Source organism: Artemia franciscana, chromosome 7, assembly GCF_032884065.1.
Source record: "Artemia franciscana chromosome 7, ASM3288406v1, whole genome shotgun sequence".
Taxonomy (NCBI): Eukaryota; Metazoa; Arthropoda; class Branchiopoda; order Anostraca; family Artemiidae; genus Artemia; species Artemia franciscana.
Window position 1 is genome coordinate 18,987,409 of NC_088869.1, and position 22,777 is coordinate 19,010,185.

Here is a 22,777-nt window from a genome sequence, read left to right on the forward strand (position 1 = left end):
TAAAGTTTAAATTTTGTCCCAATTCCTTAAGAATGACCCCTGAATCACAAAGGCCGTAGAATAAATCGTTGAAATTAATAAAAATACTTTAGCGCAAAGAGCGAGGCATTACGAGGAGGTAGACCCTCCATATGTGTAATAATTTCTGTTCGTTTTAAGTTTTAATACTGCTCCTCACTTTCAGTAGAAAAAACTTTTCATATTTATTTGTTCATTGTTTTTTTAAATAATGCTAAAAAATCCTGCGCCCCCTTCATTGAAAGTGTCTTCCCCCATGAGAAGTTTCTCCATGAAAAGATCCTCCCACGTGCCCCCAACCCCCAACCGAAAAAAAATCCCCCAGAAAACGTCTGTACACTTCCCAGTAACCATTGCTATATGTAAACACAGGTCAAAGTTTGTAACTAGCAGCCCCTCCCACGGGGACTTCGGGGAGTAAGTCGTCCCCAAAGACATAGATATTAGGTTTTTCGATTATGGTGAATAAAATGGCTATCTCAGAATTTTGATCCGGTGACTTTGGGGAAAAATTAGCGTGGGAGGGGGCCTAGATGCCCTCCAATTTTTTTGGTCACTTAAAAAGGGCACTAGAACTTTTAATTTCCGTCAAAATGAGCCCTTTTACGACATTCTAGGTCCACTGAGTCGATACGATCACACTTGGGGAAGAAAAAAAAAAACAACAAAAAAACGAATAAACCCGCATCCGTGATTTGTCTTCTGGCAAATAATTCGAAATTCCGCATTTTTGTAGATAGGAGCTTAAAACTTCTGCAATAAGGTTCTCTGATACACTGAATCTGATGGTGTGATTTTCGTTAAGATTGCATGACTTTTAGGGGGGTTTTCCCCCTATTTTCGAAAACTAGGCAAATTTTCTCAGGCTCGTAACTTTTTATTGGTAAGACTAATCTTTACGAAACTTATATATTTAAAATCAGCATTAAAATGCGATTCTTTTGATGTAACTATTGGTGTCAAAGTTCCATTTTTTAGAGTTTCGGTTACTTTTGAGCCGGGTCACTCCTTAGTACAGTTCGTTACCACGAACTGTTCATTCAGGTTTATCTTAGTTTTCCCATGCTTTTTTGCAGAGACAATATTTCAGCTAGGCGGCAAACTGGGTTCTGGATGGGACAGTGGCCCTCCCCATGCCTCATGGGCATGGGGAGGTAGATGTTGAAGAGCTTATTCAAACGCTATTTCTCATGTGTACGGGATATATATAAATTGAGTCATCTGCAAGTTCCATATGCCACGAAAAATCGTACTTTTTATGCCGTTTCTCAAGGGGTTGGACTAACGGGCTACCAGAACATATTAGATAGATTTTTGATAGCTCATATAAAAAATATTACTAACATCTACGTTCTTCTTATAGATTCCGCCATCTGCAAGTTCAAATGGCATTAAAAACGGCACTTTTGGTACCATGCCTCAAGTGGAAAAGCTGAGGCTAGTGGGCTACCAGAACTTTTTAGACTGATGCGTAATGGCTCATTTGGTAACTTTTGCTACTATCTACGTGCTTTCTATCAATCCTACCATTCGTAAGTGAGATATAGCACTGATAACAACACTTTTAGAACCACTTCTTAAGTGGAAAGTCTTGGAAGTATAAAACGGTATCATTGTAATACGGATGGTCCAAAATCCTGAAATGGAAGTTTGCAAGAACACCTCCAGCATGTTCCTCCTCCAGGACCCCTTAATAAGCTACACAATTACAGTCCTGCAAACACCAATATATTAAATTACAATATTAGAGGCCTGGTTCTGTTATTACAGCGCTGGACTTCATATTAGATTATCGTGCGTTCGATTCCTGCTTGGATAAATCTTTTTTTAAATTATGATTACTTTTCAGATAATCCACTATTTTTGCAAATGTGATGCACTCATTTTTAAAGCATATCCCGGGAAGGCTCATTATAAACCTATTACTCATATACACGTGCTTTATATCAATTTTACCGTCCATAAGTGTCATATAGCGCTACAACGGTATTTTTGGCGCCATTTTTTAAGAGGAAGAGATTGGAACCATAAAACGGCACAATTCAAATAGTTATGGTCCAATGCCCTTAACTGGAAGTTTATAAGTACCCCTCACATATACTCCTCCTCCGGACCCTCTTAGTAAGTTTTAAAAATCGCCTACTCATCTTAAAAGTTTAAGATTATTGCAAAAATAAATTATCTAAAACTAAAAACTTTACAACTAAAATCTATCAATTTTAAGGTAGTTTTGAATTGAACAGTTCAATTTGAATTGAACTAGTTTTGAATTGAACTAGTCTTGAACAGTTTTGAATTGAAGCTTCAATCTTCACTCTGCAACGAAGCATGTGTGCTAGTTCTAACGGCGGTAATTGAGGGAAAGGGATCTCTTTGCCCCCTTAGTTTTTTGCTCCTGGCCAGGTTTTGAAAATATGGTTTTATGATCTGCAGTATTTTCTAGGGTTCTAGGCGACCCCCCCCCCCTGGAAAATACATACCTTTCGAGTAGAAAATATCCCCCGTGGAAAATTCTGCCCAGAGAATACCACCCATGGAAAATAAGGCCTTCAAAATTTGGGAATTTTGTTTGAGCTTTGTTTTTTTCCGTAGGGGGAAGGAATTTTTGTACTTGTGTATTATACGCTACTCACTCAAGTTTACGCTATGTTAAACTCGAGAACAAACTGGTTTCTTCGTTTGTTTCTTTCAGCTTAGCGTGAGACAAGGCAAACACAATTGATAGAATATATGGGGAATATATAATTTGGGCTTGGATGGGGGGAGGGTTATCGCCTCCTTCTGTCACTGTAAAAGTCCAAAACCAACTGTGCCATTGGCGCTTTACTGAAAACTATATGCCTCGAACAGCCTTGGAAAGTATAAAACAAAATCAAATTGAATATTTGATATATAGTGATGTTAATTGTTGAAAGATCGTCAGTTCAAGATTTTGTTTCATTGTAATTTTTATTTTCATTTTCAATGCAGTAATAACTGGAAAAGAAAATATTTGTAATATGATTCGTTTCCAATAAAGCGCCAATGACACAGTAGGCTTTAGGTTTTTACAGTTAATGAAGGGCGCAGTATCCACACTCTTGTTTGTAGTGGAAGTATATTCGTCTTGAACATTCTTAGAGAGAAATAGTAAATTAAACTGAATATTTGATGTATAATGCTATTAATTGCTCAAAGCTCATCAGTTCAAAATTTTACAGTAATCTCAATGTTTATTTCCAATATTTAGTAAAAAGAAAAAAAAATATGTGTCATATAATTCGTTTTCAGCAAAGCGCCAATGACGCAGTAAATTTTAAGACTTTTACAGTGAGAGAAGGAGGCGATATCCAAACTCTTTTTTGTTGTGATTTTTGTTCGTTTCAAGCTGGATTTGCATATTCAATTTAAGTTTCACTCATTTTAAGATATCTTAATCGCTCTATGTTAGTATGTATTGTACGTTTGTTTGCATTGATTGTTTTTTTTTTGTTTTTTTTGTTCGTTTTGGGTTTCATTTATACTCCAGTAGCATAATATTTGTTTTGTTTTAAGCTTAATTTGCACATTCAATTTATGCATTGCTCGTTTTAAGATTTATTTATTCATTTATATTATTACTTGTTGTATTTTTTTGCTATGATTGTATATTTAATTTCTGTTCGTTTTGGATTTCATTTATTCTTTAATAGTAATTTCTGGTCGTTTCTAGTTCGAATTTTAACAGGTATTTGTACCTGCTGACCTTAAGTTTAGTATGGCCTTTACTTTTCTCTGAAAAACTTGTTTTTCGGAAAATTTTTTGTTAATTAATTTTGTTCGTGTAACAACAAAAAATTTATAAGTGTCAAGTAACAATAAGCAAGTTCCATAACTCAGACCCATTTTCTCGGGGTTGGGGGCAGGGGTTTCCATCCCGGAAGCATGGTTATTTGGCCTTTGAACTTTTTGGAACAAAATGACAATCTCCAAATATTGGCTGATCTCCAAATGATCCTTTGAAAAAGCGGAGCGTGGGGTAGTTGCCCATTGATCACTTTTGACTTAAAAAAAAAAAAAATAGAAGTTTCAATTTCCGATCAAATGAACCCCCTCCAAAGTTAGTACGATCCTCCTCCCTTCCAAAAAAAACTTATATTCTAATAGTGGGCAACTTACATAAGTTGCAGTTTTTGTCCCGGGGGCTATGGACCCTGCCTCAGGGCCCTAGGGAGTTGTGTCAACATTGAAGTTTTTTTATTTGACCTTTGAACTATGTTTAAAAAAAAGGCTATCTAAAAATTTTACCTGAAGCATTTGGGGAAAAGGGCGTGGGGGAGGCTAGTTGCCCTCTGATCTCTTCTGAAAAATTAGACTAGAACTTTTAATTTCCAATCAAATGAGCCCTCTCTGAAGTTTATACGAGTATCCTTTCTGTAAGAACCTTATTTGCCCCCAGGGCATAATTTAAAACGCTTACTCCCGGGCCCTGGTGGGTTGTGTCGATCCAGGAGTTTTTGTTACATGATCTTTGAACTATTTTTAACAAAATTGCTATCTAAAATTTCTATCTGATACATTTAGGGAAAAAGGGTGTGGGGGCTAGTTGCACTCCGATCTCTGTTTTTACTCTTAAAAAATGAACTAGAACTTTCAATTTCCGATCAAATGAACCCTGTCTGAAGTTGATACATACATTCCTTCAATAAGAACCACATCTGCCCTCAGGGCATAACTGACAACACCTGACACCAGGCCCTGCAGTTTTTTTTTATATGATCTTTAAACTATTTTTAATAAAATGGCTACCTCAAAATTTTATCGGATGTATTTGGGGAAAATGGCACGTGGGAAGGGGGCTAGTTGCCTTCTCTCACTTTTGACTCTTAAAAAGAGCACTAAAACTCATTATTTCCAATCAAACGAGCGCCCTTTGAAGTTTATAGAACGACAACTTCCATTTGAAGTGCCTCTAATAAAAAAAAAATAAATAATAAAACATTGGAGCCGTATGGCCTTTACTATAGGCGACGCCATAGTAATACCTCTGATTAAATAAAAATTTTCTGAGAAAGAAGTTCTTCAAAGAAAAGTAAAGAGATACATCAAGACCACCAGAAATGAATTCCTATAAAGATTTAAACTCAAAACGACCAAAACTTACTACTAAACAATAATTGAAATCCGAAACGAACAGAAATTGAGACAAACAATCATAGAAAAGATACATATAGCAGTTACGGTAATTTCTATGTTTATGTTTTATTGTAGTAAACATACAGTAAAGCAAAAATGACGCAACAAGGTTTAGCTGCCCTCCGGTCATTTTTGACTCTTAAAAAGGGCACTTGAACTATCGATTTCCAATCGAATGAGCCCCCTCCAAAGCTTATACAACCACCTCTTCTATAGAAAACTTAAATGTTAGGAATGGGTAACTAGCGTAACTTACATCCCTTGTCCTGGGGCGGAAGGAGGGGGTCTAACCCCCGCACACATAGTCGCATTGCCTATGGACTATTTTGAACGAAATAGCTATTTAAAATTTTAATCGAATTCATTTTTTTAAAGATATGGGCAGGGTTGCCCTCCAACCACTTTCGACTCTTGAAAGGTAAACCAGAACTTAAGATTTCACATCAAATGAGCCTCCTTTGAAATTTGTACAACCACTCCTTCAATAAAATCATTGTGTTAACAATGGTAAACTTGTTTAACTTACAGCCCTTGCCTCGGGCTGTGGGGGGAGGCATAGATACTTGATCTTGAACTCTTCCGAACAAAAATGTCATCTCAAACTTTTGATCAGATATGTTAAGGAAAAAGTGGACATGGGGGGGCCTAGGCCTAGTTGCAATTCAATCACCTTGTAATCTTAAAAATGACCCTAGAACTTCCTATTTCGAATCGAATGAGCCCCCTACGAATTTCATATGACCACTTCTTCCATATGAAATATCTCTGGGAAAAAAGATAAAATAAATAGATCATAAAACAATGAATCCTAATGAATCTTTACTATAGGTAACACTTTAGCATTGCCTCTGAATTTAAGTTTTCCAGAAAACCTTTCCCTTGCCTTCTCAGAGGGAGGGGGAGAATAATCGGTCTCCCTCTCTTTTCTGTGACTTCACACCAAAATATATAAGTATTGATCTAATTTTTAAAAGGCACAATGTTCAAATAAAATCGATTTTATTTCCAATTTCTAAGAAAACTTCAAAACAAATAAACCAAGAAATCAATACAAATTAGTCTATCCAGGTACTACAGAATTCTTTGATTTCGAATCAGTATTATCGACTGTGCAGAAACTCTTATAAGAGAATTGCAAATTTAAATGAAATATTGGAATGTCTAATTAAAAAAAAATTATTCAACTTCATTGATTCACTTGATGCTTGGCAATTAGATATGCCTTGATTCTTTCACTGAAAATCCAAAAATAGCCAAACGAAAGCTTAACATAAATCAGAACTTTGAGGGAGCAATAAGATCCTAGGAGAAATCTGACGGGTAATAAATACGAAATAAGTTCTATTTAGGTAATGCTGGGTCATTCAGAGCAATCTTGGAGGAGGGAGGATCCTCAACCTGAAACTCCCATTCCCCTGTTCCAGCTGTGCAGGTAGACCCAAACAATGTGAAGACATAAAACTAAAAACAAAACGGTCATCAGTTTCTGGGAGGTATTTTGTTTGAAAAACAATCATCGATTGCTCATATCACTTAGTTTAGACTCCAGCAGCCTCACTATATCAAGCTCTAACGTTCCAATATTATCATAACTCACAATACGTGTGTCGAATATACCACAAAGCACATCAATCACATCATCTTTAAATTCACAACAAGTCTTGTTTAATGCTTCATCAGTCCCTAAAAACCCCCAAGCAAGCGCGGGAGCAAGGTGCTGATTAAGAGCATAGAATCTAGCAAGGAATGCATCACTGTATTTTAACTTTCGCTGTTTGTTTTTCAGCACGGACATGCAAGCTGTTGCCATGGCTGATTCCTTAAATCCGTTTGATAGCCATCTATTTTTTATAATAGCTAAAACAGCACTAGGAGGGGCTTCAAGATCTTCAAATGAGTCCAGCAGTACAAAATCAAGAACAATATCAAAGAAGTTTACACACACAATACCGCGCGTCTTGAATTCTTCCAAAGATTCTTTCCAGCGCTCTGGTTCAGCAAGAAGCCGTACGAGGGAGTCATATGCAGATATTAAATCAGCTGCTTCCCGATTTAGTCTTTTAAAAAGACTACTAAGCAAATTTCTTCCAGATTCAATCAGCCAATTTTTTCTAGAATAATCATTAGTGATATTTTGAAAGGCAAGGCGAACGCAATGTAACTTGACTAAAAAATCATTGTCACTTTTACAGCCTAGCATCTCTGTTCTTAAACATCTACATGGCACAAAAGAATCTTGTGAATGTTCTTCTACTAAATGTAAGACCTGGTCATAGAGCTCGGGGACCGTTTCTTGATGTTCAAAAGAATTCACATCTTCGAGTATATCACCCTCTGCTGAGTAAAAAGATCCAAAAGATGAAGTACTAAAAGTACGCTTACTCCAAAGTGATGGAGTTGGTGTAACAGTACGCGTTTCTTCAGTCTGAAATATTATAGACTGATCATGCAGAAATAGATGTTCAGCTTCATCCTGAAGTGCATAAGCAGCAGTTAAAATATGCTCTAGTTTCCGGCAGAGACTCACTTCACTAGCAGATGGAAGTGCGTTTGGATTACCTGATTTAAAAGCCTCCAGTGCATCCTGCCAATATTGCACAGAAACATCTAAGGCCTCAACACCCATAGCACCTAATTGTTGTGGATTGTGTGTAACACATTTTCCATTTAAAAAGCCATAGCCAGCAGTGTGAGTAGAAGCAGGACTATGGCTACGTCTTTGCAAATGTAGTTCAGAGGTTGGACTTGTTGCTCCTGCTTTTCCTCTTTGACGAGGAACAAAAGGAGGATGCTTTTTCCTTTGCATATAATAAGAAAGACAGTAAATACAAGTACCTCCCAGAGCAAGACCAAGAAACCACTTGCAACTCCATCTTAACCAGTTAGCCGGAAGGGCAGGCAGCTTAATTTTTATGTGAGGCTGAGTACTCAAAGACATCTAGAACAAGAGAATATTTGGTTAGTCCAAGAAACGAACACAATAGAAAAGGACGAAATCACATATTAATGAATATACAGATGCTGCAGGGGTATATAGTTTTTCTGTTTACATAACAGTAACAAGCCGTGTGAGTAGTAGCAGGACTATTGCTATATCTTTACAAATATAGTTCAGAGGTTTTCTTTTATATATAATAAAAGAGACAGTAAATATAAGAACCTCCCAGAGCAAGACCAAGAAACCCCTTGCCACTCGATCTCAACCAGTTAGCCAGAAGGGCAGCCAGCTTAATTTTAATATGAAGGTGAGTGCAAACTACATTGGCAAAAACGTAGCGACAGTCCTGCTACTATTCAAACTGCTCTTTATGGTTTCCCCAGTAGCAATCAGCTAAAATCAATCCCATAAATAAATACTCACACAAACAAATGCACCATAAAAAATGCTCATTGGGTTTGAACACTTGATGGATTCGGCCCACTGTAAAGCACCAAATTATGTTTATTTGGCTCCATCCATTTTTCATGTATTTTCACTACTAGTAGATGCAGAAACTAATCAGATCCATCAAATACAATGTATATATTGCTCAGTCAAATCTCATTCAAAAATTTCTTATGTTGATTGACCAATGATCTAATGAAAGTCGCTCACACAGTCTGTGTACATCATCCTCAGCATTTCGAATGAAATAACTAACCTGGTATCACAGAACTATCAGAGCATTCATATATCCAATGAATTAATCCGATAGAGAACAAAAAATTCCATTCCAGTTGAGGAAGCTGCTGCAAAAGTTGCTTGTGCTTTCAAATTAAATAATTAAAAGAATCCCAAAAACGATATATAGCATTAGACAGGCAGAAATAAAGTCCTATAATAATTCAATCTTGAAAAGAACAGAAATTACCATCAAACAATAAGGGAAACCTAAAACAAACAGAAATTGAAATAAATAATCAAACACAAAAATAATGGATACGAATATGAATGAATAATTCAATCATATAACAATAAAAAATTAAGAGTCAAGTCAAAACCAAAACAAACAAATTATTACAAACAGGACATTGGCTACTGCCCCCTTCTTAACCATAAACCTTCTAAAGGCTACTGTGTCATTTCCGTTTTATTGAAAACTACATGCAGGCTATATCATTATTTTTTGCATTTTTTGATGTATTAATTCTAAAAAAAAAATTGAAATATATCTTGTTTTCAGTAAACTGTAAACAACACAGTAGCTTTTAGAAGGTTTACGATTAGAGGGAGGAGGAGCAGTTGAAGTCCTGTTTGTAGTAATTCATGTTCATTTTAAGTTTGACTTGAGCATTCATTTTCATTTTTACTCTTTTAGAATTAAATTATTCATTTATATCAGTATCTGTTATATGTATGATTGATGTGAGTATTGGTTTTAGTTTCTGTTTGTTATGCGTTTATTTATTCTTTGCCAGGTAATTTTTGGTTGTTTTAATTTTGAATTATGACAGAATTTTATTTCTGCTCGTCTTAAGTTTCAATAAGGCTCTTTAGTTTTTTATGAAAAACTTCTTTTTTTCATGAAGTTTTTTCAAGAATTATTTTCTGTTCAATTCAAATTGTCAAAGTTTGATCATTGGTAAATATAATTCATATTTCTCTAGTTTTTTTTTCAGATTTAAGCTTATGAAGGAAAATAATGTATTTTGTATAGTTGCATAAGGTGATCTGAATGCTGTCTCTGTATTTAATATTGCATTTGATAGAATAAATTCCATTGAATTTGAAGTCCAGGTTGGAATGGTTCTTGAACTAGGATTTTGATTCACCAGCAAAATCTAGGAAATGTACTTAAAATGGTCTGCCACTTATATAAAATATATGAAACTTTTATTTGTGACTTTGACATAAGCGTTTGTGTAGTGTGGTATGGGAAAAATGTCAAACTGACAATCTATGTTGACATAATGTCTATTGATTAAGTTCAAAATTCCTTGAAAGTTATAAAATTGATACCCTAGCAGTTCTTGATCTACTTTGCATATGCTCCTTTGAAAATCCCTGAAGAGTTTCCACTTTTGCTGTTCCTTAGACATTACATATATGTCCTTTTTTACAACCAGGGTGCAAACAGTGTCTTCAAATAAGGTCCAATATTCCCCTCAACACTCTCTGGAGATTTCAACCTTAACCATTCCTGAGATATTGCAAATATGTCATTTTAACAACCTGGATGCAAATGCTCTCTTTTCATTTACTCCAACATTCAAGCAACATTTCCTGAATGTTATGTCCTTTTGACAACCAGGATGCATATAGTGTCTTCAGATAAGGTCCAACATTCCCCTCAACACTCTCTGGAGATTTCAACCTTAACCATTCCTGAGATATTGCAAATATGTCATTTTAACAACCTGGATGCAAATGCTCTCTTTTGATTTACTCCAACATTCAAGCAACATTTCTTGAATGTTATGTCCTTTTGACAACCAGGATGCATATAGTGTCTTCAGATAAGGTCCAATATTCCCCTCAACACTCTCTGGAGATTTCAACCTTAACCATTCCTGAGATATTGCAAATATGTCATTTTAACAACCTGGATGCAAATGCTCTCTTTTGATTTACTCCAACATTCAAGCAACATTTCCTGAATGTTATGTCCTTTTGACAACCAGGATGCATATAGTGTCTTCAGATAAGGTCCAACATTCCCCTCAACACTCTCTTGAGATTTCAACCTTAACCATTCCTGAGATATTGCAAATATGTCATTTTAACAACCTGGATGCAAATGCTCTCTTTTGATTTACTCCGACATTCAAGCAACATTTCCTGAATGTTATGTCCTTTTGACAACCAGGATGCATATAGTGTCTTCAGATAAGGTCCAACATTCCCCTCAACACTCTCTGGAGATTTCAACCTTAACCATTCCTGAGATATTGCAAATATGTCATTTTAACAACCTGGATGCAAATGTTCTCTTTTGATTTACTCCAACATTTCCTGAATGTTATCTCCTTTTGACAACCAGGATGCATATAGTGTCTTCAGATAAGGTCCAATATTCCCCTCAACACTCTCTGGAGATTTCAACCTTAACCATTCCTGAGATATTTCAAATATGTCATTTTAACAACCTGGATGCAAATGCTCTCTTTTGATTTACTCCAACATTCAAGCAACATTTCCTGAATGTTATGTCCTTTTGACAACCAGGATGCATATAGTAACTTTAATTTCAGGATCTTCCTGACCACTCTCTGAAAGGCTCAACCTACTATTCCCAAATATTCTTGAGATATTGCAGATTGGCCATTGACATCAATCTTAGCATTCTCTGAAAATTTTAGATTAATACCTGTAGCTGTTCCTGAGATTAATATAGAAACACCCTGATATGTGTTTTTGAAAACCTGAATGCACCTAGTATCTTTTTTTTCTTTTTCTTTTTTGGCAACACCCTTCTCAACATTCTCGGAGAGTTTTAACTTAATATTCTTAAAAGTTGCTGAGATATTTCAAATTTGTCCTATAGCACACCTAGATGCATATAGTCTTTTGGTGTAGTGCAACTTATCCTTGAGCATTCCCATAAATTTCCAACTTAATAGCCTTAGCCAATCCTGAGATATTCCAGAAAAGCACTTTTGGCAACCCAAATGCACTTACAGTTGTTTTATTTATTTCAATAGTAGTAGCATTCATGATAGCATTAACAATAGTAGAAGCAGTAGCACCAGTAATAATCTTAATCACAATCGGAGCAATAGCAGTCACAGTCACAATTAGTGCAGTCACAGTCGCAGTCACAAGTAGTAACAGTCACAATAAGTCTTAGTCCCGTTGTCAATTAGTTGTAGTAATAGTGGCAAGTAGTCACAGTCGCAATGAGTCGAAGTCACATCCTCAAGCAGTCACAAGTACTTGCAATCACAAGAAGTATTAGTAACAAGTAGTCACAGTTGCAAGTTGGCACTGCATCAAGTAGTTGTAGTCCTATCTGCAAGTACTCTTAGCTGCACTCACAGTGGTAGTAGTAGTAGCAGTAGCAGCCCTGAAATTTCCAAGTTAAAACCCTTAGCCATTTGTAAGACATTGCCAATATGCCCTTTTGATAACCTGGATGCACATATTTTCTTTTTTTCAGTTCAAGATCCCCCTTAACATTCCCTGAAGTTTCACCTTAATACCATTAGCCATTGCTGACACACTTAGGATCAAGCACTCCCCCCTTTCGCCAGTAACATAACCAATATAGAGACAATGGACATATTGCAAAGTTTACAACACCTTCCCTGAGAGCTGTAAGTGGTCATGTCTTCTCTGGATCCATAGTTATTGGACCTTTTAACTATTTCAAATAAAATGGCTATATGGAAATTTTGAATGGATGTATCTGAGGGGATGGCATCTAAGTGGGAGGAGGGCTGGTGACTCTCTGATTATTTTTGACCCATAAAACATCAGTGGAATTTTCAATCACCAATCAAATAAGTACCTCCTAAAACTTCTAAGACTCCCCCATTCCATACAAAGTGGCTCAAGGAAAAAAAATAATAATACATTGAAGCCTTATAGTTCTTTGCTAGTCTATGCTAGAGTATAGCCTCTGGCAAATAAAAAAAACTAATAGTTTCTAATAGTGATGCATATACTGTATTTGTGTTGCAAGAGCAACACTTTGGTTTTGTCATGTTTTTTTTTCCTAGCACCTGATTTCAGCTTATTCCTAGAAAGTGGTAAGGGTCTAGCCTCTGCGGTTTTTAGGGAAAGTGTGGACCTTGGGCCGGATTGATGAATGTGACTTTGCATTTTGAAAAGCTTTGTAGAACTCTTGTCTGGGGCCAAAAAGGAAGGTTTTTGCTTGTGTTTCAACCCATTTTGTTCATGATTTCAACTGAGTTTATCATTCGGCTTTTTGCACTTGGGATTACAATAGAGAAATGGTATCAGATGGCCTCTTAAGCTTTAAAAGTTCGAGTTTATCCTTTGCTCCTTTCTAAGTAATGATGTTAGAAAATTGGTCTACCGCAAAAAAGTTAACTTTTGAACTGAGACAGATAGATTTTTTTTCGATAGCATTGGATAGCTCTTGATGAGCTGATCAAAGTATATGTCATTCATTATTTGGTAAAAAAAATTCCTTCATGAGATATACCAGTTTGAAAGTTTAAAGGCGTTGACAACTTCAGTAATAAGGTACACGCTGAAACCAAAAATAGACCAATACAGAAATGATATCAGATGTGTTTCTTAAACTTTTAAAGTTCTCTCATTGCTAAAGAAATCAGAGTTTATCCTTTGCTCCTTTCTAAATGATGAAGTTAAAAACTCAGCCAACAGTAAAAAAGTCAACTTTTGAACTAAGATAGATAGATTTTTCTTTCGATGGCAGTCGATAGCTCTTGATGAGCTGAGCAAAGTATATGTCATCCATTTTTTGGTAGAAAAATTCCTTCATGAGACATATCAGCTTGAAAGTTTAAAGGGGTTGACAACTTCAGTAGTAAGTTACAAACTGAAACCAAAAATAGGCCGATACCAATTGTGAAATATGTAGGGGAGTTTTAAGCAACAGTCGGTTGTTAGCTAATAATCAGAAATGAGGGGTTCGCAACTTTTGTTAGTTGGTGTACCTATTATTTGTTTCCAGTGTATTTGATGGTAAGATCAATTTGGCTCCAGTGGTAAGACATGTAGAGGACTTGTAAGTAATAATCGGTTGTTAGGCTACAATCATCTTCAGTGATGAGGGGTTTGCAACTTTAGCTAGTTGCAATGAGGGGTTTGCAACCTTTGCAAGTTTGTGTGCATAGTATTTATTTTAATATCCTTACAGATTAACAACTTCAGCGTTTAATTGAGGCAAGGAAACATTGCCAAAGTGTTGCTCTCGCAACACTTTACTAGTCGAAGACAAACAAAGGTTATTGCAACACCTCACGTTGTCCATGCAACGTAGATCTAGTTGAATTTAATTTAACATACACCTGAGTATTCTCTGAAAATTTGAACTCAATACTTGGAGCTCTTCCTGAGATTAATACAGATACGCCCAGATATGTCCTTTTGAAACTTGAATACACCTAGTGTTTTTCTTTTATTTAGTGCAGCATCCCTCTCAAAATGCTTCAAGAGTTTTTACTTAATATTCTTAGCAGTTGCTAAGATATTGCAAATATACCCTATTGAGCACCTGGATGCACATAGTCTTTTGACTTAGTTCAACGTCTCCCTCAACAATCCCAAAAATTTCCGACTTGATAACCCTTAGGCATTTACACATTGAACATATATGTGTGGTTGAGAATAGATGTGTATCAATAACTTGCAATCATGTTATGCCACCTGAAACTTCAACCACTTTCTTGAGGAGACAGATGGCACAGGTGGGATATCCCCATCTTTTTTGTGTCTAAGGTCTCTTCAAATTAACACATGTCTAAAGAGGTGACCAGTGCCCCTATGTTGTTTCTGATTTGCACTATAAGATTATGTACAATTTGGAAATGAAGTCCTCCAATGATATCTAAATACTATTTTCTAACACAAAAATGGTTTACAAATTTTATTGGGAAGAGAGAGGAACTAATCTGGCAAAAAAAAAACTGAAATTCAAACCAAACACAACCAAAAGAGGACTGTACTGAATTTCAGTTCAAGAGTATAGCTTTGTACCAACAATAACATTGAAAACATTCCTTTACATTGTAAATTTTTTATTTCACAATATTGAGGTACTTTCTGAGTAACATTTGTAGAATAAATATTCCTGCAAAATCTTTAACTCAAATAAGTCAAACAGTCAGAAAATTGTAAAACCTTAGGTACATGAAAGAGATGTAAAAGTAAAAAACAAGCATTAAAACAGAAAGATATCTCAACATCTAGGTTAAGAAGATTCAAACCAGGACTAATAAACACTGGCTAAGAAAAGCACATCTTTGTTAAATATAAAGAAGTCATTTAGCTAATTTCTACAACTAAATTATCATTGCATTGTTGAAAGGCAACTCAAATATCTTCCTTTAGATTTTTTTTCTTTTTTTCTACTTACCAAATCTTTTCAAAAAACTGACTTAAGTATTTCTGGATAGCTGAACCAAGTTTAAACAACAGACTTTTTTTTATCTTCCATTCTTTCTCTGCCCTGGAGACAAATAAAGAAAGAACTCTTTCTAAGACCGAAATGAGAAGAAAAATGGATGTTTTTACATTCAGTTACTACTTCTCTTTAGAGAACACATAAAAGTTCCTGTCTCAACACAGCTTCCCAGGGCATTCTTTGCTGGTACAGCCACCTCCTTTGTCTACCACATGATGTACCAGCATGGGGTTGTGGTAGACTTTGAGTATACCCTGCATGCATGAAAACATCTCAGGGGATTCCCCCTACTATGTGTAAAAACAAAGCCAACAAGCTCCAATTTCCCAAACCCACATCTCAGTGGAAGAAACCACAAGCCTCAGGCCAACCTAGAGGAAGCTGGTCTCATTGCTCATCATCATGACAAGAGCTGTAAGTCACATGACAATAGAGCAAGTTTTATTAAATCTACTGCTGATCCAAGTCCATAAATATGTAACTTAGGTGAAATATCCAGTTTTCAATTTAGTACAGTTTTATTTCTTTGCCTTGAAAATCAGATATATTAAAAGGTGTTATTTATTGAGAATCCACAAAATGACAAAAATATAATGCACAACATAACACTATATCAATTTCACTCAGTTTTCCCATTATGCCTAACTATGAATTGAGAATACATCAGCACTAGCAGCTTTCAATTACCAAACCATTTAGAGTTCCAGTACCATGGGAGAGGGGAGCAAACAAAGTATCCAAAATATGTTACAAGATGAAGTAATAGAAACCAAATACTGATATGGACAGTTCTGATTAAAAGCTTCCAGAAGAGTACAGCATACAAAACATAAGGGAGGGTCCAATATACATACACGGAGTTTTTTGGGGGAAAGTGGGGCTAACAACCAAAAAATTTGAGTAAGAGCAGCTCAGAAATTCTGGAAAACATAGCATTTTGCTGGAGCCTAGGCCCAAGGTCCCTAGAGGGCTATCCAGATTATCTAAGAATAGGTAATTAAAAAAAAACTTCCAAATGGCACTGGCAGTACAAAAAGCAAAAAGATCCAATGGGAAGATGAAGTGTACAAGTGGATCTATAGGTTGAATGTCATCATTGAATTCAGGGCCAGGCTTATAGTGCCCTGGCTGGGGAGTGCAAAATATTACCTGCATCCTGAAAATGGCCAGCTAATATTGTGAATGTGAAGGACAAAATAGACATTAAAATCAGAAAAAATACAAATCATCTGACATTGACCTTAAGCTTTGAAGACATTCATAAAGGAGGGAAAGGCACTAAATGTGCAGTCAATATATATGAAACTAATTAACACTATTGACAGATTTGGTTTTGTCTCATATAAGTTGTCCTTTTATAACAAATCCAAATAGACATACTACTATTTGAATGGTATTTATTACCCCAGCTTTTTTCAATTAATATTAATTAGTTTGTAATTTTTCCTCCAGAAGAACTCAAACATTTTATCTTTCCACTCCTTTCAATTAATCTGGTTTCTACTTTTGCCCTTTAAAACTTGCATCAACAGTTTTTTCCACAATCCTTTCAACAGATTTTGATTTTAAATTACTCAGGCTATGTTTTTTGATACTTTTCATTGTTGATGCCTGGATCAGGACTTGCAATGATAAATTTAGAAGAAGCCTAGATAGTTACTGAAAAAATCCAGGTTGTGAAAAAACAGGGTTTCCATAAAAAATTTTGCAAGTTCTAAGGATAATACAAATTGGATAACAGCATGTTACTCAAAACTAAGGTATGGCTACAAATAGCTATTTATTTGTTCTTCTTCTGTTAAAAATTATGGTCTTTGTCTGTTACTGAAGCTTCAATTCTTCTTTGTCTGAAATTCATTCCAAAGTCATTTTTTTAAGAATCTATCAAATTTTGAAGACCTTAGAATCTTGGGAGCTCAAAGTACTTTCTCTGGCCCTAATTTTAGGCAACAGATCTGTTTATGAAAGATTCATTCATGTTGCATAGCCCTTCTTGGAGACAATGGAACTCAAACAATTTCTTAGACTGAACTGCCTTTCCATCTATAGTTGAAACAACATGAAAATATTCAGAACGGGTAAAACCTCTAATAAGACAGATAACTTTAAAATAAAGTTCTTTATTTAAATAGTAATAATTGAATTACTAATGCACCTTTATCAATGGAAAAAGGGAGAAAATAAGAAGAAAAAAATAGCTCAAACAAATTAGTGTAAACATAAAAAGACAAGAAAAAACATAAACTTCATGAAAAAAGAAAATCAAGAATAAAGGTTACACCCAAATGTTTAAACAAAGACGAGCATTTTTGTATGTATGCATTAATTTGTTTATGCTAGATTTTTCTTCTTCTATTTTTTTTTTGACAATGGTAAAGGCTTCTGAAAGTGAAGCCATAATGTTGAGACTATTAATACTGTTTGTGCAATAAGTTTCTTATTACATATTTTACCTGCTTTAAATATTTTTCCCTTCATTTTAGTTATACTGAAAAGCTGCTAAACCACAATTTTACCCAAATCTCAATAAGTAGGACTAATTTGGAAACAAAAGCTTAAAACCATGGTGAAAACAAGTTTGAATTTTATTTAACCATTTATAGCCTGAATTTACCCAGGAAGCTCTTTCCAAACCCTCATAGATAATCATTATTTTATACTATTCCTTATACACTACAGATCTTGGGTGGTTCTTAGCATTTGAGCTGGATTCTTTGCCAAATTCAGATGTTTGCTGAAAATTCTCTCAAACCTTGCATACAAGTGAGGCACAGATACAATACAAGACACATAAGTGAGGTGTAGAAACAATATAAGACACATAGGTGAGTTGCAGATACAAGATCAGACACATACGTGAGATGCAGATACAATACAAGACACATAAGTGAGGAGCAGAAACAATAAATTAGACACACTTTTGGAATTATAAAATTATTTTTCAATAAATTCTCTAAATTTGTTGTTCAACAGTTTTGTTAGTTTGATACTGAGCCTGATTTTTTAAATACTTTTCGAATTTTAAAATACTCTCACTATTTTACAACTAAAGATAAAATTTCTAGAGGGGAATTTTCTGCAGGGGGTGGGGGTTTTCCACATTAAAATGAATTTGATTTGCAAGGAAATGGGAATTGCTTGGGAGGGTGTAAAGAGGGAGGCCTTGAATAGATTAGGTTGGAGGAGTGATGATAGCTGTGTTGGCCTCAGGCAGCTTGGTGCTACAGTAAGTTATTATTAGTAGTAGTAGTAGTATATTTTTCTAACTCTTTGCATATTTTATCAGAATGAATAAAATAGATAATTTACAGAAATACAGGGTAAAGAACAACTTTATTCAGTCTGGATTAACTCTAATGTGGAAAGAATGATGCATGAAACAAAAAATTATATTCATGTTGATTGAATCATTAAATCATCATGTTTTTTTTATTATTGATAGAATCAATCCCTAATGAACAGAAATTGTCAGAGGGATTTTCTAGGGATGAATTTGCAAAAGGGTGGGTCTGTAGAGAGGGAAAGAGAATCTGCATGGAGAGAATTTTCCAACAGAAGAGTTGAAAATGGAGGGGGTTTCAGTAATTCTTTTAATTTAAAAATATAATTGTTATTACTATGCAGGAGAATTTTCAAGGAGGTAGAGGGATTTGGTGTAGAGAAGAATTTTTTGTACAGGAGGTTTTCCCTTGAATTTCCTTTTTTTATATTGCAGCAGCACATGACAAGCAACCTACTCTCAAATATGATGTAGATAGTTGGAATTGACTGATGGTTAGGACTGGGCCAGCTAGGATTGACTGACTGTAGTCCAGGAAAATTTTTTTTACATTTATATTAAAATAAAAGTCACCCTTACATGCTGGATAGATTCTAACCATTTTGTGATTAACATTGATACATCTTGCATTTTATTTTTTTGCCAGGTCAGAAGTGTCCATCTAGAAATATGTGGTATCAAAACATCCAGAGGTTTGATCAGTCAGTCAGAAAACCATTTTGCAAAATACCTGGGAGTCCTGCTTGATGAGAGCCCGTCATTCCTGCATTGCATTCAAGCAGTAGAGCTGAAGATATCCCTGAATTTTGGAATAATAAAGAAACTAAAGAACACTTTGCCCCAGGAAACACTAGTCCTACTATACAATGCTCTATCAAACCCCATTTACAGTACTGTACAATGATCTGGCAATTGGATTTTTAATCTCACCTGCAGAAGCTCAATTTGATTCATAAGCAATCTTTGAAATTAATTAGACTGCATCATTGGTCTTGCTTGACCTTTGTATTCTAGGTTTCTAGCTGGTGAACTCTTGTCTGCATTTAAAACATTGTTTCAGCCAATCTTGGACCAGAATAAAGTAAATACCCAATCATCATCAAACCTGCAAATACCTTTCTCCCCAACTATACAATTGGATTTTGCTCTAAATATTAACTTGTGCAAGGTTATGGAACTTGTTCCAAGAAGAGCTGAGAGCACCCCTACACCTTTTAAAAGAAGAACAAAAATAATTTATTAGCAGTGGAAAAGACTAGTTAAATAATGATTAATAAAATGAATTTTATATAAAGTATTAAATATAAAAAGATTGAAATAAAGTAATTTTTTATTGGTGTAATGATGAGGCAGTTTCCCCCCAGGGCAAGGGCAGGATGATAATTGGTAGTTTTGTTGAATAAGTGAGAGGTAAGTTTGTTTCTGAGATTAAGAGCAGAGACCATGCTGCTTATTAGCCTATGTTTAAAAAGTAGTGATTAAGGATCTTGGTATCCAGGAATCAACAGAGTTTTGTTTTTATGTGTAGTTAATTTTTTGAATTGATAATAAACCCTATTGATTGATTGATTAAAGGGTAGACCCAGGACCTAACTGGGATATATGCCTAGTCATCTTCTATATCTTACTAAATTGATATCTTCAGAAGAACTGCTCTCCCAGACTGTAGAGATCTACCATTTTTAGCCAAAGAATATGCTTTATAAGGTACACAAACTAAAAATTAGGAAAATTCACAATTTTCTCCTGGTCCACAGGACTAGGCTAGGTTAACTGGCAAATTTGGTGTAAATACATGAGCATTCTATTCCATGAATGATCCTAGTTAACATAGCCTATTTACCAGGAGGACCTTTATCCTCATTTCTTTCCTTCTTTTTCTATCTTTGTAATAAAATTTATGAAAAAAGCTAAGCTTGTAATAAACAATTTGTTGTTTTTTTTTGCAAATTTGTGCTGAATGATATGCCATCCTACAATTTTTGGTAAGTTAATTGGCTTCTTGTTATCTCAGAAAGGGTTTAGGTTAGGAAAATGAAACTTTCAGGGATGGGTCTATAGTCTAAAATATGTCCTGGGAAGATATTTTAAAGTACCTATCTCTACTCCTTCACCCTCTTGAGGGCCCTGAAATTTGTCTACATGACAGGCCTATACCTATTGAAATTTTGACAAAACAACATTTTATCTTAATTTTCAGTTACTAGTTGCTTTTTCTCTACCTTAGTTCTGAAAATGCTATTCCTGTTATTTGAGTAGAATTTTGAGCCATATCAATGTTTTTTTTCAAAATTTAGAAAATACATTTGCATATCTTTAAAACCTTATAAAATGAAATTGAGCAAAGTTATGAAGCTGAAAACAATTTTGTTGTACTTCAACTAAGCAGAAGGTCTATTTTGCAAGGTTTCACTTTTATAATATGCATATTTTTAAAGGTCATCAAAGGTCAGGGCCCTCTAGAGGGAAACGGAGCAGAGGTAGTTGCTTCAAAATACCTTCCTGGGATATACTTTAGGCTGTAGATTCATCCCTGAAAGTTTCATTTTTCCTAACCTAAACCCTTTCTGAGATATCAAGAAGTCAATTAGCTAGAATTTTACCCAATATTTCAAAGAGCCTAGATGTTCATTCTACAAAACTAAGTAAGTTTCAAATGGCCAGAAAACACATGGCTTTTCACAAATTGTATTGAAAAGTTGGAAAAACAAGGAAAAAAGTAAAGATAAAGATTCTAGCCCTGGAAAAAACATTAACTAGCCTAGGATCATTTTGCATATAATGAAGTAAGAATTACTTTTTTCACTTGCCTCCTTATGTATTGGAGTGCTTAAACATTTACACCATGGGGTGTATTTCAAACTTACCACTATTGTTAGAATCGCATTCTGAATCATAATCCAATATTCATTTGCATCAAAAATAAGCTTTACTCCCCACCAGTCTTATGTGCAAATATGTACCCTGACCTGGAATATACACAAGACTTGTATATATAGGAGTAGGGGTAAAGTTAATTCCCAATGCAAATGTGTATTAAATTTGGATTCAGGATGCAATTCTGACTATAGGGGTAAGTTTATTTTTTAGCTCCCTAAACAGTTTGTTAACATAAACTTTATCCTATTCCAGAAACTCGCATTTTCACAGGAGTCCAGACAATGTATAAGCTTAATTATGAGCATTAAGTAGCCAATATAGTACTTAGTGATGGATAACTTTACCTTTCTTAAATTTACTTCAGAAATTTTCAGCCAGTCAATATTTAATTCCTCTACTTCTTCGCTGAAACATAGGGTTCAAATCCATTAAATCGCTTCAAATCCATCTTAAAAACCCGCTCAAGTCATCAGTTTTATTTTGTTTTACATCCTGGTTGAATTCCCCTGGTTTACAAAATTTCTTATTGGAATATAGTTATTCAATTTTATGTAATGATTACATTGTGCGTGACAAAAGTTGTACAGAGGCAGACTAAAAAGATGGAGCCTGAACCTTTCGAATCCTTGGCCTTATAACCTTCTTTTGGGAATAAAACCCAAAGTATTCATACAATAATTTTGAAGAGAGTTATTATACTTTTTTTCGGGCTGTGCTAGATTTATATAACCCAGACTTTAATAAGCTGTATTCGTGTGTGACGTTTTACCATGGGTCTAATTTCAGTATTTTGATTGGGGAAGGGATCAAAATCTGAGGGGCTCGATGCTCTTAAAGGGAAATAGACATACCTTACTGTGTCCAAGAAATTTATTTTAATAAAAGCCTAAAGGTGTTTTTAAGCAGTCTGCAAACTTGTTTATGGAATGGAAACTATTTTATAATAGATACCAAGTAGTAAAAAAGTAAAGGTCGTAGATGCCTGCCTTAAGTCTTAAATTGCAAATTACTGTTCAGGCGGTAAGGAATAAAACTACTATTTAGCAGCGACGTTACGCGAATAACCTCAAACCTATTACGCACTACATGATAAGAAATACACACATACTGAACAAACACAAAAAAAAAGTTGGTATTCCTGCTTCCACGCTCGTTCAGGTGGTGGAGACTCACTGGTGGATTCTTATCACACGGTTTGCCTGATGTATACGAGCCAATGGAGATCCCTTTGCACCCATTCACTAGAAATTCAGCTACGTGGCCTCGCCGGGGAAGAAGTGTGGCAACCGCTTTGTCAAACCTAAACTTTGACAAATGTCAGCTAACATTCATAAGGGGTGTCTTTTTGGATTAAGAACTAGACGGTTAAACATATTAATGTAAACTATGTGGAAATGGCAGATAATTATTA

At 35.1% G+C, this 22,777-nt stretch overlaps 1 protein-coding gene across 2 annotated transcripts in view; it reads right to left on the reverse strand.

The window, feature by feature from the left end:
- Positions 1 to 21,910, reverse strand: part of LOC136028941 (ATP-dependent (S)-NAD(P)H-hydrate dehydratase-like) — a 35,218-nt gene extending 13,308 nt beyond the window's left edge. The window contains exons 1-2 of one of the 2 annotated variants that reach the window (XM_065706925.1): positions 21,711 to 21,862; positions 6,155 to 8,110 (exon numbers count right to left, since the gene is read on the reverse strand). In XM_065706925.1, the coding sequence (XP_065562997.1) occupies positions 6,686 to 8,110 (1,425 nt within the window). In that variant the 5' untranslated portion in view covers positions 21,711 to 21,862 and the 3' untranslated portion in view covers positions 6,155 to 6,685. Of the gene's footprint in view, positions 1 to 6,154; positions 8,111 to 21,710 lie in introns of those variants that run through there. The other variant, XM_065706926.1, reaches the window with a different exon arrangement.
- Between the last annotated feature and the right edge of the window lie 867 nt (positions 21,911 to 22,777).